The sequence below is a fragment of the Calliphora vicina genome, chromosome 1 (assembly GCF_958450345.1).
Source record: "Calliphora vicina chromosome 1, idCalVici1.1, whole genome shotgun sequence".
Taxonomy (NCBI): Eukaryota; Metazoa; Arthropoda; class Insecta; order Diptera; family Calliphoridae; genus Calliphora; species Calliphora vicina.
In genome coordinates, this window is record NC_088780.1 from 59,347,123 (window position 1) to 59,363,884 (window position 16,762).

The 16,762-nt window shown below is 32.1% G+C and overlaps 1 protein-coding gene across 1 annotated transcript; it reads left to right on the top strand.

Moving 5' to 3' along the window:
- Positions 1-202: 202 nt before the first annotated feature.
- LOC135948797 (uncharacterized) lies at positions 203-4,215 on the top strand. Its single transcript, XM_065498252.1, has 5 exons — positions 203-341; positions 396-542; positions 965-1,360; positions 2,189-3,394; positions 3,548-4,215. The coding sequence occupies exons 1-5, from the start codon at positions 203-205 to the stop codon at positions 4,213-4,215; spliced, it is 2,556 nt and encodes an 851-aa protein (XP_065354324.1).
- The last annotated feature ends 12,547 nt before the right edge of the window (positions 4,216-16,762 follow it).

A 16,762-nucleotide genomic window follows, 5' to 3' on the forward strand; every position in this document is an offset into this window, starting at 1 on the left:
GAATTCGACTTCTTGCGTTTTGTGTAATTCTAAGGGTCATTTTATGAGGTCTTGTAAGCGTTTTAAAAATCTTTCAATTTAGGAGAGATTTTCTACGGTGAAGAAATTCCACTGCTGTGTTAATTGTTTGTCAAGGGAACATGAGGTGAAGAATTGTAAGAGTGCCTTTAACTGTTCCGTTTGTAAAAAGAGACACCATACGATGTTACATCGCGAAATATCCACTTCTGAAAGTTCGGTAAATGATGCTTCGGCTCAGGCCTCTAATACTGCTAGTGTCACGCCGTCTACGACAGCCTTGAATTCGACACAACTTCCGAGCTCGAGCAGTAACAATTCAGGTAATCCGAATCGTCAGGTTTTTCATGTTTCTCAAAATTGCAAATTACTTTTAGGAACAGCTATGGTAAATGTTATTCTTCAAGGTGTGACATACCCAGCTCGAGCACTTATTGATCCGGCTTCAGAGTCTTCGTTTGTCTCTGAACATTTTCAATGTCGCTTGAAACTGTCTACACATTCGACGAATGTTAAGGTTTCAGGTATTAATCAGACGTTATCAGCTACCCCAAGGAAAAGTTGTGTTTTGAGAATAGGATCTGAGTTGGATCCATCTTTATCATTGGAGACAATGGCGTTTGTTTTACCTAGCATATCCGGTAACCTACCATATTTCGTAGTTAGTTCAGGACTTCGTGAAGAATTTTCGGGCCTTCGTTTGGCAGACCATCATTTTTATAATTGTAGGGCAGTTGATATACTTCTGGGAGCAGATTTATATCTCGCATAATTCTAGGAGATATCCAACGTGATGTTTTAGGAACTTTGGTGGCTCAGCGTACTATATTTGGATGGATTCTTACTGGCCCTATTCAGGAACAATCAGTTCAAGTATATTCAACACGGATAGAATGTTCTACTGAGGACTGCTTAAATAGGAATATTCTTCGATTTTGGGAATTAGAGGAAACTCCTAAAAAGAAAATATTGACACCATTTGACAAAATTTGTGAGGAGAATTACAGGAGAACTACGCGCCGCGACTCCAATGGCCGTTATGTAGTGACGCTACCCTTTAAGACGGAATTCCCTCAATCGATCGGTTTAGGCTCCTCTAAACGGAATGTTACGGCACAGTTTTTGAGAACTGAGTCTTGTCTTTTACGAAAACCGGAGGTCAAAGCTTTATATGATGAGGTTGTTCAGGAGTATCTTACTCTAAACCATATGAAACCAGTGTTGGATGAGGCTACTCCTCCTTTTCTGTCGTGTTATCTTCCTCATCATCCGGTGATTAAGCCCGATTGGAAGACAACTAAATTGAGAGTAGTATTTAACGCTTCCAATCGCACTTCTAATGGTAATAGTCTGAACGACTGTCTTTATGTGGGACCCACATTACAATCGGACTTGGTACTTTTAATTGCGACATTACACAAATGTATAGACAGATTCGTCTTGATCCCTCTCATACTCCATTCCAACGTATTTTGTTTCGGTCTTCTCCGACGGAGGAGGTGAAAGAGTATGAGTTACAGACTGTAACCTTCGGTGTCAATTGTGTCCCTTACCTGGCAATACGGACACTGTTACAGTTGGCTGATGACGCTGAAGAAGAGTATCCTCTTGCGGCCAATATTTTGCGCAAGTGTATGTACGTAGACGACGTATTGACAGGTGCTCACGATGTTTCATCTGCTTTGAAGGCACGAATCAATTGAGAACAGTCTTATTGTCAGCAAAATTCGAGTTAAGGAAATGGACTTCGAACGAAATTGGACTTCTGGAAGGATTTCCCCTTGATCATTTGGTAGATTCTAAACTTTTGACATTTGTGGAATCGAGCAGTTCGAAGACTTTGGGTATTCAATGGAATGCAAAATTGGCCTCCTTTTATTTTAGGGTAAAACCAATCGATGATAGTCCTCATTATACGAAAAGGGAAGTTTTATCCACTATAGCTAGATTGTTCGATCCCGTGGGTTGGCTGGGCCCGATCATTATAACAGCGAAAATAATCATGCAGAAGATTTGGCTTGACAATATTGATTGGGATGATTTTCTACCTGTTTCGACTGAAAATGAGTGGAGGAAATTTGTTGGGTCATACACGGAAGTTAATAATATTCAAATACCAAGGTGGGTGAATTATACACCAGAAACTTTCGCTGAACTTCTTTTTTTTCAGACGCTTCTGAAAAAGCATATGCTGGTGTGATTTATATTCGTGTAGAGACATTAGGGCAAGTTCACACTCATTTACTTTCATGCAAGACTAAAGTTGCTACGATTAAATCAATTAACTTACCTCGACTGGAGCTTTGTGGAGCGGTTTTAGCTTCGGAACTATTGAAGACAGTAGTTGGTGAGATTGATATTCCTATAAAAAAGATATATTGCTGGACAGATTCTACGATTGTCCTTTGTTGGCTAAGAAAAACTCCAAGTAATTGGACTACGTTCTTGGCTAACAGAGTTTGTCGAATTCAGGAGAATATAGGAAAACACAATTGGTATCATATAAGATCGGAGGAAAATCCGGAGGATTTAGGTAGTCGTGGTGTTTCCCCTTCTGTTCTGGCACAAAGTGATCTTTGGTGGCATAGACCTAAATGGTTGCGAATGCACAAATCGTCTTGGGATATTAAGGAACTCTCCCTATTAGAGACCGATATGGAAGTTCGCACTGTTAGGACTCATGCATCATTCTTCGTGAATTACGAGGATGTGCTTGATAGATTTTTATCTCTAGATCGAGCTCTTCGCGTTATAGCATATATGTTTCGGTTTCTCAATAGAACTCACCCAGCACGAAGAGATAGTTGTTATTGTTCTACTACTACAATATCGAGTGTTGAGATAGGACAGGTGAAATTGCGTCTGGCTATTTTAGCGCAGAAGGTCCATTTCCCAAGAGAATATCAAGCCCTAAATTTAGGAAGACCTATCTCATCTAAAAGCCCCCTTCTGCCGCTTAATCCTCGTTTAGACAAGGATAATGTTATGAGGTTAAATGGTCGCTTGGAAAAGTCTCCGTCATTGTCCTATACGGAAAAATATCCGATTATTTTGCCATATTTGTGCCGCTTTACTAGATTGTTGATAGAATTTGTACATTTGATAACAATTCATGGGGGTAATCAGCTGATGTTAAGAACTATTCGTATAGAATATTGGGTTCCCCGACTTAAAGTTATAGTTTGCACTGTAATTAATCGCTGTAAGCGTTGTTTATTGGACAGAAAACGTTCGTGTAGTCAGATAATGGCAGCATTACCATCAGAGCGAACTACTTTGGATAGACCGTTTACCAACACCGGTGTTGATTTTACAGGACCGTTTGATATGCGGAATTTCATTGGTAGATCTTGTCAGATATCGAAGGCCTATGTGTGTATTTTTGTTTGTTTTTCTACCAAAGCTGTTCATCTGGAAGCAACATCGGATTTATCATCGGATGCATTTTTGGCTGCATTTCATCGGTTCATAGCCAGACGGTGATGCCCGCTTACCATTTTCTCTGACAATGGAACTCATTTTGTTGGAGCTTCTCGAGAGATCGAAAAGGATTTTCTAACTTTTCTCAAAGAAAGTCAAGTACGCATGAGCTCTGTGTTTGGAATTCGAGGACTATCGTGGCGCTTTATACCAGCTGGTGCTCCTCATATGGGTGGCTTATGGGAAGCTGCCGTGAAAATTTTTAAACGACATTTTCGTAAGGAAGCACAGATGGTTAAATATACATTTGAAGAGCTGTCTACCATACTTGCACGAATCGAGGCTTGTTTAAATTCTCGTCCACTTTGTCCCCTATCCGACAACCCAAGTGAGCCAGTTGCTCTTACGCCAGGACATTTTCTGATAGGTTCTCCTATAATTGCTCTGCCGGAACCATCTATTTATGAATCTCCAATAGGTTTAGTCAATAGATATCGTAAAGTTAAAGCTTTTACTCACGAATTCTGTCGACGATGGAAAGAAGAGTACTTATCCAATTTACACAAAAGATATAAATGGAAATCACCAGAGCGCGATATTTCAATTGATGATTTGGTGGCAATACGCAATGAACAGATGTCCCCGCCTTCTTGGAAGTTGGGACGTGTCGTTAGAACTTACCCAGGTAGTGATAGTCATGTTCGTGTCGCGGATATACGCACAGAAAACGGGGTTATTAAACGACCAATCACTAAACTAGTCGTTTTGACTAGTTAAACGTATCATTTATATACTTTATTAACCTTCATTGTTTCTTAGTAAAATGGAAGCTTTGCCAACATTCTTTGAAGATGCTCTTCTGGAGGATTACGAGGAAGCAATGGAGGTAGCAGGTCCAGCGCCAGTGGCAAACCAGTTGGTTGTATTGAAAGCTCCCGTTAACATCGAAACCCCTCTTGTAGAAACAAAAATCATTGCGGAGATGTCTACTACTAATGCTATTGCTACTGAAGCTGTGAACCACGAAGAAGCTCAACCGCCCGTAGAACCAATGGAAAATGTAGGCTCGAATGTACCGGTCACTCACGCTGCTCAAAGAAGAAGAATTGCTATAATAGAATGTAGTTTATGTAAAAAAGATCACTCTCTAAGGGGATGTTTTCGTTTTCGCAAACTTAAACATGAAGAAAAGCTAATGCATTAAACACATTCAAGACAGCAGGCTACCAACTTCAATCTGTCAAAAATAAAATGCACACGTTTATATGGAGAAGATTATTTTAACGACAGCACAGCTACACGGCCACACGACTACTCATGCCGATGTAGCCGAATTAGGCTAATTTCTATTTTTGTCAACTACAAAACAGAAATAGTGCTGCTAATATAATAATGTATATATATATATACGTTGTTGCAATCGACTTCGTTTTGCAAGGTGGGCGGCAATGTTTAATTGAACTTCTCTTAAATTGTCTATATACATATTTGCCTTCATAATTGTTTTTCTTTAAAAAACTATTTAACGTACTCTGCAGAGTACTGTTAGGACCTAAATTCTATTCCTATTTTTAACATCTTTGGGTGTTTTTCAGAGTAGTTATTTAGATTCCAACGAGTAAACCGCTAACGGTTTAACTAAACATTGTCTTCACCACCTTTTTTTACAAAGAAAACTCACTCGTTTTTGTGAGCCCGAAATAGAAACAACGATTTCCTTGATTTTCCTAACTTCCATTTTTTAAGGTAATTTATTAATAAATAAAATTGAGAATTATTTCTCTGGATTATTATAACTGAAAATAAACGTCTTTTTATTTGTTCTTTTTATTCCAACTACCTCTTCACACAAACAATTAGCGATTTCAGATATTGTATATAAAAAATAAAAAATCGATTTTTGGCCAGAAAATATAAGTGATAACAGATTTAGATATTTTTTTTTAGCAAATTTAGATATTTTTTTAGTTTTTATAAAGAAAATCTATTTTTGTTCAGAAATATGAGTGATCACAGATCGAGCTGTGAGCAAATAGAAACACTCATCCTTTCTCAGATGGACCTAATATGTCGTTGGAAAATAAATGGGGGAAACCTGGAACTGGAATGCCTTGTTTCCGCCGTTGAAATTTCTTTGACGATTGCTTTCAAGTATAATATCTTGGCATTTCGGAGTATAGCATCGTTCGGCCAAATTTATCATTCCGGCACATATCAAAAAATCTGGTCAATGTTGTAGATGGCGTTCGATCAACTATTTCCCAGATGCCATGTGACTACATTTGGTACAAAAAAATTAGCCATATCGGTGTAGCCGTTTTCCGATTTTAGATACATCGAAAAAAGTGGGCGTGGTAAATTTTTCATTCCGTAAAAACCTAAGTTGGACTATGACCAACATTTAAAAAAAAAATTGTCTAAATCGGTCCGGCCGTTCTCAACTGATGCAATTACCAACGAACGGCAAATGATTTTTATTTATATAGAAGAAGAAAATAGATTATGTTCTCAATAAATCCCAATGTGATGATTAAAAAATTCTGAAATTTGTTTATCAAAATTTTTAAAAATTTGAAAATGGAGTTTTAAAACTGCCGTTAAAAAAAATAATTTTTTTTGGTCATACATTCGAATAGGTTAACGGTATCCTACAAAGACAAAAACTCATATACAAGTAAATATGGATATATTTTAAGTAAAAATAAGCTTTTATTTTAATATTTCTCAAAATATGTTAATTTTGTTCCTACATTTCTTGTTCTAGTGGCCTGAGACTGGGGATTTTTAATAACTTTAAAATTTTTTTACCAATTTTTGTGTTTCATTAGAAGGACAATTACACATTTCGATTATTTTAAATTAAATTGCAAAAGTAATTATTTAATGGCAAAATTTTTACAAAAACTGAAAAAATTGCATTTTTCCCCTTTGTAAATGAACCTCAAAACTAAATCGCAAGTCGGCACGGGTTGCAGTCATGATAGAAAGACAAAATTTCATATTTAACTATAGTTTTATATGGAGCGGCCGCAGGCCGCCACATAGGAAAACTTTATTTGTGAAGACTAGTTTTTTTTTGCACTCAGTAGCATGACGAAACTATTCGGTTTCGCAGAAAAAGTATTTTCTTATTGGAGGCCTGCGGCCGCACTTAGGGGCTTTCTCCTCCATGGAACGCGGCAGGCGTCTTCGCTAAATGAAGCCTTTCTTGTAAATCATTATATTTATAAATATATATGTAATTATAACAAGCTATTTTACACTGATATGGCTTTATTTTCCTATGGCCTAATTGCCTATGGCCTTATTTCAGGCGCCCATAATAAAGCCTTTCTTTTTTTTTGTCAAATAAAATAACATTTTCACTTTTTTAAACTTTAACTTTGTGACTTCTGAACTCCACAAAATTCAGATAATAATAACCAGAAATCATTGCTATCGTCTTATTACTACTTTAAATTTACAACGTTAAATTCAATAGAAGTTAAATTAAAATATAAAAACTTAAATTATTTTTTAAATATCAAGGACTTTATGTCACTCCAAAAGTGCATTATGTCCATGGAGTGTCATTACGTCCATGGACATTATGTCAATGGACACTATGACATGCCACCGGAAATTACAAAAAAGCCAGTACGCACTTCTTTTTTGAATTTCAGTTTTCAATAAGAAGTTAACTCCAGCAAGTTTCTTATAAATAAAATCGGCTTTTATTGAAATTTAGAACGTAGATAGATCCTAACTTGGATCTATCTACGTTGTGAGTAAAGGTATAGCGTCAATTGGCTATACCTTTACTCACAACTTGGACTACAAAGCGATAAAAAGGGGGTAAAACGGGAAATATTTGTTAAAAAGGAAAACATTATTAATTTAGCTCACTATTGTCAAAAAAATAGCTATTTAGAAAGTACATTTCAAAAGTCTGAAGGTAGGGGATAAAAACGGGTAAAATTAGGAATTTTATATTTATCAATATTTATGTCTGTTTATTTGTTTGTACTTTATAGGACCTCAAAAATAAAACAAATTTTTTAAATATTCATATAAAAAAAAATTCTAGGACTTTTCATTATTTTTAGTGACTCAACTTACGTTTACAGTGCAACATTTTGTTTTATAGGTGACAAAACAAATAAGTTAAAGACAAAACAACGATTGTCTTCAACTACCTTGAAGACAAAACAACTTTTGTCGGGTCAGCTAGTTTCTGTTTAAAATTACATTAACATTGTACCAATCTTCATAAACGGAGCTAAGTCCCAATAACATATTTAAATAGGTGGAAGGCATTTAAGATTCGGCATAGACGAATATAGTATAATCGTTCTTTTTGCTGATTGTTTATTTTTGTTCAGAACTAATAAATGGACAAGTTTGTTCTTTTTGTTCAGTTGTTCATTTTTATTCCGCGGTGTTTGAGTTAACTAAGTGATTGAACGATTTCTCTGTGAATTCATGTGATAGTGTATAAAATGAACAGGTGACAACTGCTTTTGGAAACAAATTTAGCTGGATTTTTAATAATGAAGAAAACAAAGAGGTAATTAGGCCCTAATTTTATAAATCACGTCACCAAAGTGATATTTATGTGGAACACAAAAATAGAAAATGTCAAATCAGAAAATAACAGTTTTCTTTCCGTTTTGATATGGATTCTCCCTTAAATGCAATTTAAAAACGTTTTTCAAAATATAAATTTGAAGCATCTACAGAAATATCAAACGAACAAAATGAATAAAAACATTGTTCACTTGAGTGAATTGTTCAATTGAACTTGTTCGTTCGTGAACAACCCAACTCTAGAATATAGTACTCTAACTGGTTTTGATTTATTTTTTTTTAATACGTATATGGTTAGGACCTCCCATACTTTTTTACCTCAATTATTTATGCAAACCGTGCATTTGTTCATGTAAAAAGACACTCAGGAACATACTGTAAAAATTTAAAGTAAATCGGGTCAGCCGTCAAACAAATAAATATACAAACATAAAACTAAGGCCATAATTTTGTAAATCACGTCACCAAAGTGATATTTATATGGAAAACAAAAACAAAATTTCAAAAATTTCAAAAATTTGAAAAATTAGTTTTTGTTTTATATGCAAAATTTTAAAATTATGAAAGGCAAATCAACGCTTGAATTTTGGGGCGTTTATTCTGTTAAGAATTTGTATATAAAACAAAAACAAATTTTTAAAATTTTTAAAATTTTGTTTTTGCTTTCCATGATGATACCGCCATTATTAGATCAGACGAAACCTACTCATGGCATCTAGTCAACTACAGAATTGCCTCGTACGTGTGGAGTCATGGTTGAAAAACTGGCAAATAAAGGTAAATGAGCTGAAAAGTAAACATGTTACGTTCGCTCTAAGGAGAGGAAATTGCCCACCTGTCACACTCAACAACGTTAATATACCGCAGTCTGATTATGTCACCTACCTTGGTATTCATCTAGATAGACGGCTTACTTGGCGCCGGCACATAGAAACCAAGAGACTTCACATGAAGTTAAAAGTCTCTAGCTTTCATTTCGACTTTACTTAATAGTGGACTTTAGGTCTATCATAGACAATTTAAAGTATACTTCTGACGCTGAAGTCGACTCTAAATATAAAACTAGCTGAAGTTGTTTTTAACTCGTTTAATAACAGCATAAGCTGTTCTTCGCCGAGTAAAAAAGTTAGTCACAAAGTAAAAAATGTTTAAGTTACAAGATATTGGTAGAGATTTTGCAATTATTGAACAGTTATCAATAAAATTAGTACCAAAATATCGTAATTATGATATTAATCTTATATTTTCCACTTTTCCACAACAAACAACTTTCTTTCTTTAGATGTCCCGGTTACTTTTATTGTTTAAGGTTTTTGGATTTTTTTTAATTTTGTATGTCAGCTGTTCAGCGTTGCCACTTGTCTGTTTTTTGTTGTATATTGTATGAAAACATTTTCTACATTGGCGGTGGCACCCAGTTAAAGTCGGTTCAATTTAAAACATACTTTAATTTTGACTATGGTTGCAAATTAATAAAAAGCTTGTTTTAAAGTTGTTTTTAAAAAGAACCGACTGTAGTGTTTGACTACGATTATAGGCCAATGTTTTTAATATTTAACAGTTAGGTTACAAACAGAGAATAAGAATGAGAATAAAAAGAAGAAGTAAATACTGAATATTTGTTCTCTTTTTATCAATGAATGAATCAAAGCATACCAATATTACGAACAAGAAAGAAGAAGAGAAGTCAAATAGAGTGAGTTTCAAAATAAGCATCAAACAATGTTTTTAATATTTAACCGTTAGGTTACATAGCAACTGCCCATTTATTTTACATATTCCCAGTTTAGCAACAATATAAAAATATTGAAACTGGTACAGTTTAAAAAAATCATTCATTCAAATTGGTTTGTTAACAGATTCGTTAACTTATATAAGTATACATATATGTAGATGTGTGAAAATTAAGTTATCCAGATGTTCAAAATTGAGAAAATTTGAAGAATCTCGGTATTTTAGTTATCCAGTTATTCAAAATTTACTATATACAATGGTGGACAGGTAATTAAGACAAAAATTGTTTACTAAATTCCATGTGATTCTCAATTATTTTTTCAAATATTTCCACAAATATGTATGCATGAGGACTGTTTTAACACACAAGTGTGTTTTATTCAACTGTGGCAATTCATACATATTCTTCACATAAGATTTTTCTACAACTTGTTTTCAAGATATGAGCCTGAGAAAATTATCACTTTTTTTAAAAAATAACACTGAGGCTCCAAATCTTTGGGGGCCCAAAAAACTGGGAGACACGGGTATTTTTTTTTGGTCTTTTATCACGTAGTGGTGTACGTATATGGTTATATTTCCATGACTTAAAAAATTACACACAGTGTTTTTATAATACGGATTTAACGAACCACGTTTACAACGAGCTAAATTTCTCAGTCCCTTTGAGTTTGCTATAACCATGTTGTGTTGTATGTAGTATACCTAATTTCCCGGACTTTTTTCTTTCCCGGGAGGAAATTAAAAAATCGTTTCATTCCCGGGAATTCTTTAACACTAAATTAAATCAAAAACCAGAAAAATTTGTTTGAATAAATTGACTTATAATTTTACCAGGGTTTTAAAAGAAGTATGAAATGACTGTATTTGGTTGTTGGTCTGGCCTTTATAAGGGTTTCTGATTTAATAGTGGCATTTAATCGGTATTGTCACAGTCGTAGTTTTAATCAGGATGAAATCAATAAATTCAGTGTTTAATTAAAAAACTTAAGAATTTCGACCATGTTAAATCTACAAAACATGCGTAGTTAAGGAAATTTTTCAAATCTGATTGTAGATAAACAAATTTGAACCACTATTATTGTTATTATTTTCTCTAAATATGAATAATGATCATTGAATATCCCTAAAAGATGTAGTATTAGGCATCTTAATAATTCGTTTAAGAGTATATACTTTAAATTTGATTCATTCTTAATAACCCAATTTTTCTGCTGTGGCTTGAGTTGAGTTAAAAAATTCGGTTATTTCAATAGTAGTACTTCTTTACCAACTGACTATCTGTTGTTAGAACCGAAGAAATCTATCGATATAACAGAATAATTCAATTAGCAACAAATTTGGCCATCGAAACGTTTCTGAATATAGTAACTTTTAGAAGAAAACTTACACTGAGGGAAAAACGACGTTGCATTTTGCAACCATACGGTGTCAATTTTTTTCGACACCATTCCTTTACAATTTGTAAACATATGGTTACGAATCGACAACGCAATGTTGTTAAGTTAAACGACGGGCGCCGCTACTGAATTACTTCTTTAAAGTCGCGCCGCGCCATTGTTATAAGCTAAAGCTATAATTATTATGATTAAGGTAAACCACCGCCGACAAATTATTGTCAAAGTGTTGCGGCGAAACTTTTTGTTTCGCTTTGTAATTATAAGTGTGTTTATGTGTCAGTAACAAGTAAAAATATTTTAATAAAAAAAAGAATGGAAAATCAAAGTGATATTAAGAAATGGTTTCCAAACCGAAATATAAATGAAGTTATAGTGTTTGACAGCGATTTGGTAATGGATACAGATGATAATTCCGGCAACGAAACAAATGAGATAGCAGAATCCAGTGACGACATGGTACTCAAAAATTTTTTGGAAACAATAGACATGTCTTCAATTTTTGTATATTTAAAAGGTAAGTAGAGATACATGTATATATAATTAACAAATTAACGATAATATATAATCTACAATACAATAATTATTTGTTTTATTTTTTAGAATCCCAAGTAACGTTTAGGAGCTTGCGCTATTTAAAGAAAGAGGACCTGAAGGAAACAGTGCCACCATTAGGGCTACGAGTGGAGTTTCGAGAAAAACTCTTAGCTTGGAAGAAAAAGGAAGTAATTATCTTTTGCAATTTAAAAAACGCAACATATATGAAGAAATTCCCGAAAAATCCCGACAAACATTTCCCGGAAATTAACCTAGTAGGAACCCTAGTGGTATGGTATATTATCAAGATTTATTCGAATTTATTTTGCCAACTTAAGTTCATGCTTTTTTGCTAAAAATTTTTACAAGTTTTAGCCCTAATATGTATATTCGTATGTGTGTATATAGAGACTAATGGAGGCATGTGTTTTTGAAGAGTATTTTTCAACTTGTGCACTACATTAAAATTTCAACCATATTGTGGTTTAACAATGTATTACGTCGTCGGCAACACAGTTGAAAAATGTTACAAATGTGTTGCTGTTATTTTTATTAAAGTAAATTTTAACAAATTTTACATACCACACGAACACATTAAATAGAGTTAAAATTTTGAAAATCAAAAAAGAAAGCAATTTTAGTTTGACACATTGTCATTTACAATGATCTATTTACCCACTAAAAGAATCTGTGTGAATACCGCAGTAGGGAAAATATCATAATAAAATGTTAAAACCACAATGACGAACATTCACATGCTTATGTCCATATGTATATTAGAGTTAATAAACCGGTTAACTGAAAACCCGGTATTTCTACGCAATTTCAGACTTTTGTGAATCGGTTAATTTAAAAAGTTAATTTTTGGGTAAACGGTTCATCCGGTTTTATCCCTATACGATACCTACTAACTTCAAATCGATATTTCTCGATTTCGAAAAAACCGGTTTTGATTATTGTCTTATAAAAAAACCGGTTAAACAGTTTCGGTTTTTGTCTTCAAAAAAATCGGTTAACCGGTTTATATTAAATTTTTATTTAATATGAAAAAGGTATCCTTAAATTTATTTTTATTTATGGACGCTAATAGAAATGTGTTAAGAATTGTGTACTAAATCTTCGGAAATTTTGCATTTTTTAATTCTTAAGGCTCTATCTTTATGCAACTATTTTATATCTTTTACGAAATACATAGTGTCAAAAACTATAATTTTCTATAAAATAAATCAATATTTTTAAAAATAATTTCAAAGTTTTTCATAAATATTTTTGAAGAAACATTAAAAAATATATTTCATTAAAACCGGTTAACCGTCTTACAAAAACCGGTTTGTCATAAAACCGAAAAGTTAAAAAAACCGAAACCGGTGGAGTTTACAAAGATGAAAAAACCGGTTTTGGATACTCTAGTTGTAAGCATATTGGACAATAATAAATAATAAAATTTGATTGACTAGTTATTTTACGTTGTATAGATTCATAAAATTACATTCTTAATTAAAACCTGTAACCTTATTATATAATTAACATTAACGGACATTGCGATATATTCTAAAAAGTGGTTCTGAGATTATAGTAGCGGAGTTCAATATTCAGTTCGAATGGTCTAGCACCATTGCAAATGCAAAGTTTTACCGTAATCCAATAAGAAAATACATACAAAAACCTTTACAATTTTGCATTTGCAATGATACAATACCATTCGCACTTAATACTGAACACCTCTAGTGTGTTCATTACTAATGGCTGGGGAAACAAATAGCAAATTAGCTTTTATTAATATCCAATATATTTGAGTTAGAAAAATTCATTGCAAAATAACAAAAATGGACTATGACACGAAAACGATTGATGATTTGCAACAACGATCTTTAACCAAAATGTATAAAATATAGTACATATTATGGAAAATAAGTTAGATTGTTAAATTTAAATTATATTTATAATTTTAATTTTTTTTTAATTTTTTTTTAATTTTTTTAATTTGCAATAATTATTGAAATTATATAATTTGAAAATTAATTTTTATTTTGGCTAAGTTTGTTTGTTATAATTACTTTATAATAATTCAAAGAATAACACTGAAAATTAATTTTAGACAATTGCCAAATTGGAATGCATTTTCGTCATCAACAATCTTTATTTTCAAGGTCTATGGTTAATATCATATTATAACATACTTTAAATGAACTGAAGCCAAATTAAAATTTACTTTCAATTAAATTTATAATTTCTTCTATATCAATAAATAAGGTTTTTAAAAATGTAATTTACTGTTATTTTATTGAATTCATTTTATATTTAATTATAAAAGTCGAAATACGAGTAAATACATATGTTCAATAATGATTCTAGTAGAATTTCAGCCATTAACAATATTTTAAAGAAAATAGCAAAACATTTTTAAAATTATAACCTACTAACTTGAGCCGGTGCGCTTCGCTACTCATGTCGTAGTAAAATAAAAATATGAAATGATTTTATAAAAATATAAATAAGTAATAATATAATTAATATCGGAATTTCTTAAGTAGTGAAAAGGAGGCAGCGTTGTTAGCTATGTTAGCTAGAAAAATGAGAAGTGAAAAGGAGGCAATATTAAAAGGTTACAATTTCCCAGTTTTACCAGGAATTTTTGATTTTTTTCTTTACAAACCATCTCCTGAAAATTTCAAATCGAATAAAAGATAATATCAGCCAATTCGCTCCAGCCTCTGGTTGTATTAGTTCAATTTTGCACATTTTCAACACCTAATACAATATTTCTGATCAACAAAGATTTTTTTAGAAATTTCGTCATCAACAACAGACGGACTATGTGCGTCCTTAAAATTTTATAGGCAGAATTAGAATTTTATAGGCAAGTGTATGCAAGTATATACTCTTATAAAAAGATGTTTTGGCTTTCGAGTAGTGTTATTGAGTAAAATACGTTCTTCTGCAATCTTACTACTAGATACGACTATTTTGAAAGAATATACATATGTATGTATATGGAAACCTAAAGTGATTCTCATTAATTTTGCTGAAATAATAACTGTGTACACTACATCCTATTTGTGGACGTGTAAATACTTATAAATATGTATTATTAATTATGTAAAAATTAACATATTTTATATATGTGTATGCACATAAAGCTAGGTACTCTGTTCAAAATTTCGTGCGAAATGCTGTCAAACTACATATAAAATATTTGGAATGAAATATATGCGAAATAATTTCGCAAAAGCAGTACTCTGTTTTTATTGTGGAAAACATGTGAAATAAATCTGGCAACCTTATTTTTCCGCACGAAATAACATACGCAGCACTTCTTTCGCACGAAATTAATACCATGTAAAATTTTTCGCATGAAAAAACCATAATTTTTCGCAAATATGAACAGAGTACTAGGCTTTAGGGAGACCCCGTTTATATGGAGGAAAAATATGGTGTCGATGTTCCCAACTTAAATGAAAGTTTAGCTTGTTTGAAGAGACCATTTCTAAAAATTTTAGCGTCAGTAAGTTGGTAATTTTTATCAAATGATAAAAGGATAATGGTTATTATTATGAAACATATGATATCTGGTGAAAGATAATAATAGTTTAAAAGTCAGAAAATAAGAGTTATTTTTTGCTTTTTATTTCTTCAAGCTGAAGGAAAAGTTATTGTATTTTTTGACTTTTACCTTTTCAATAAGAAATAAAGGTTACATACATAGACAATAACTGGATAGGTATCAGAGAGCCATAAACCTAAGTCTGTTGTCAAAAACCTAATTCATGAGAATCTATTGCATGTATTTTGTTTTTGTATCACCCGTATGTGTGAAAATAGACTAATATTTTCCTCTCTTCTTCCGATCTATGGGTTTATTCTATGATTAAATATTTCTTGATTTTTATTTTTTAAAGAAAACATATAATTTATTTATTAACTTTAATTCAATAAATCAAAAACAACCACTTCCTAAAAACCACCCTTTGACAAAATGTTCCATATTAGAAAAAGTCTCAATAATACCAAAAATCTGACATTTTAATTTTATCATAGAAAAAAATAAAATGATTAAGTTATTTTTTCTAATTATTGATTTTGAAAAATAACTTTTATTTCTGCTCGAAAAATATATTAACGTATTAATTTAAACTAATTATTTTAATTAATTATATTGTTACGAATTTGCAATAGCGATTTGACTGTCTGCAATATTCATCATGTTTATAAACATGTCCATAAGTAGAAGCTTATATTTATCAACCAAGTTGGTAGCATGAAGTTATTATCATTGTTTGTAAGTATGGCAACACTAAATATTTAAGCTTCTAACATTAACATCGAAAGCTCTAGAATTCGAAAAGACTAGTTTTGACCGTTAAGAACAATCTAGGCTACTCGAGTGAAAATGGCAGTTTGTATAAATAGTAACTGCGGTTCCAGTAGTTAGTAGTTGTACTTTATAAAGTGTAATTTAAGCGTGTTTTAAAAATGGCTTTTATTTGCAATCAAAATTATAAATAAATTAAATAAACCGCTTTTTTAAAAAGGTAAAAATTTAACAATATGTAAAGCTTTAATTAATTATATGTATTTCTTTCACATAATATCAATATTTCATATCTTTCCTTTGCAAGAAATATGAAAGAAATCATTAGGAACTTTATATCCTTTGAGCTCACCAAATACTGAACTTAGGACAAAAAATGAGAAACAATATCTAAGAATGAATGAATCTATCTATCATTTTAGATGGAAACATCCACAACTTTTTTGGGGCCACTCTAATGAACATATCGTCACTTAAAATGCAAAATAACATAACAACAAGCATACCAAAATCAAATGTTTGATTAATTATGATGAATAACTTAAACATAATAAAACAAGTAAGAAAGTATGGTCGGTCAAGCCCAACCATATAAGACCCTACACTAAGTAAATGAGCAAAAACATTTTTGTTTTAAAATATCAATATACATATATATGGGAGCTATGACGAATTATGGACCGATCACCACGAATTTCGGGAAGACATCCTTGGGCCGAAAAAATTATATACAATAGCGAGCATAAAAAATGCAACGCCATGCAATGTGATTTTAAAC

Coding starts and splice junctions, on each gene's coding strand:
- LOC135948797 (XM_065498252.1), top strand. CDS start 203: ATGTTACATCGCGAAATATCCACTTCTGAAAGTTCGGTAAATGATGCT. Junction 1,361..2,188: donor TTCCAATCGCACTTCTAATG/GTAATAGTCTGA, acceptor CTTTTTTTTCAG/ACGCTTCTGAAAAAGCATAT. Junction 3,395..3,547: donor GATATCGAAGGCCTATGTGT/GTATTTTTGTTT, acceptor ATTTTGTTGGAG/CTTCTCGAGAGATCGAAAAG.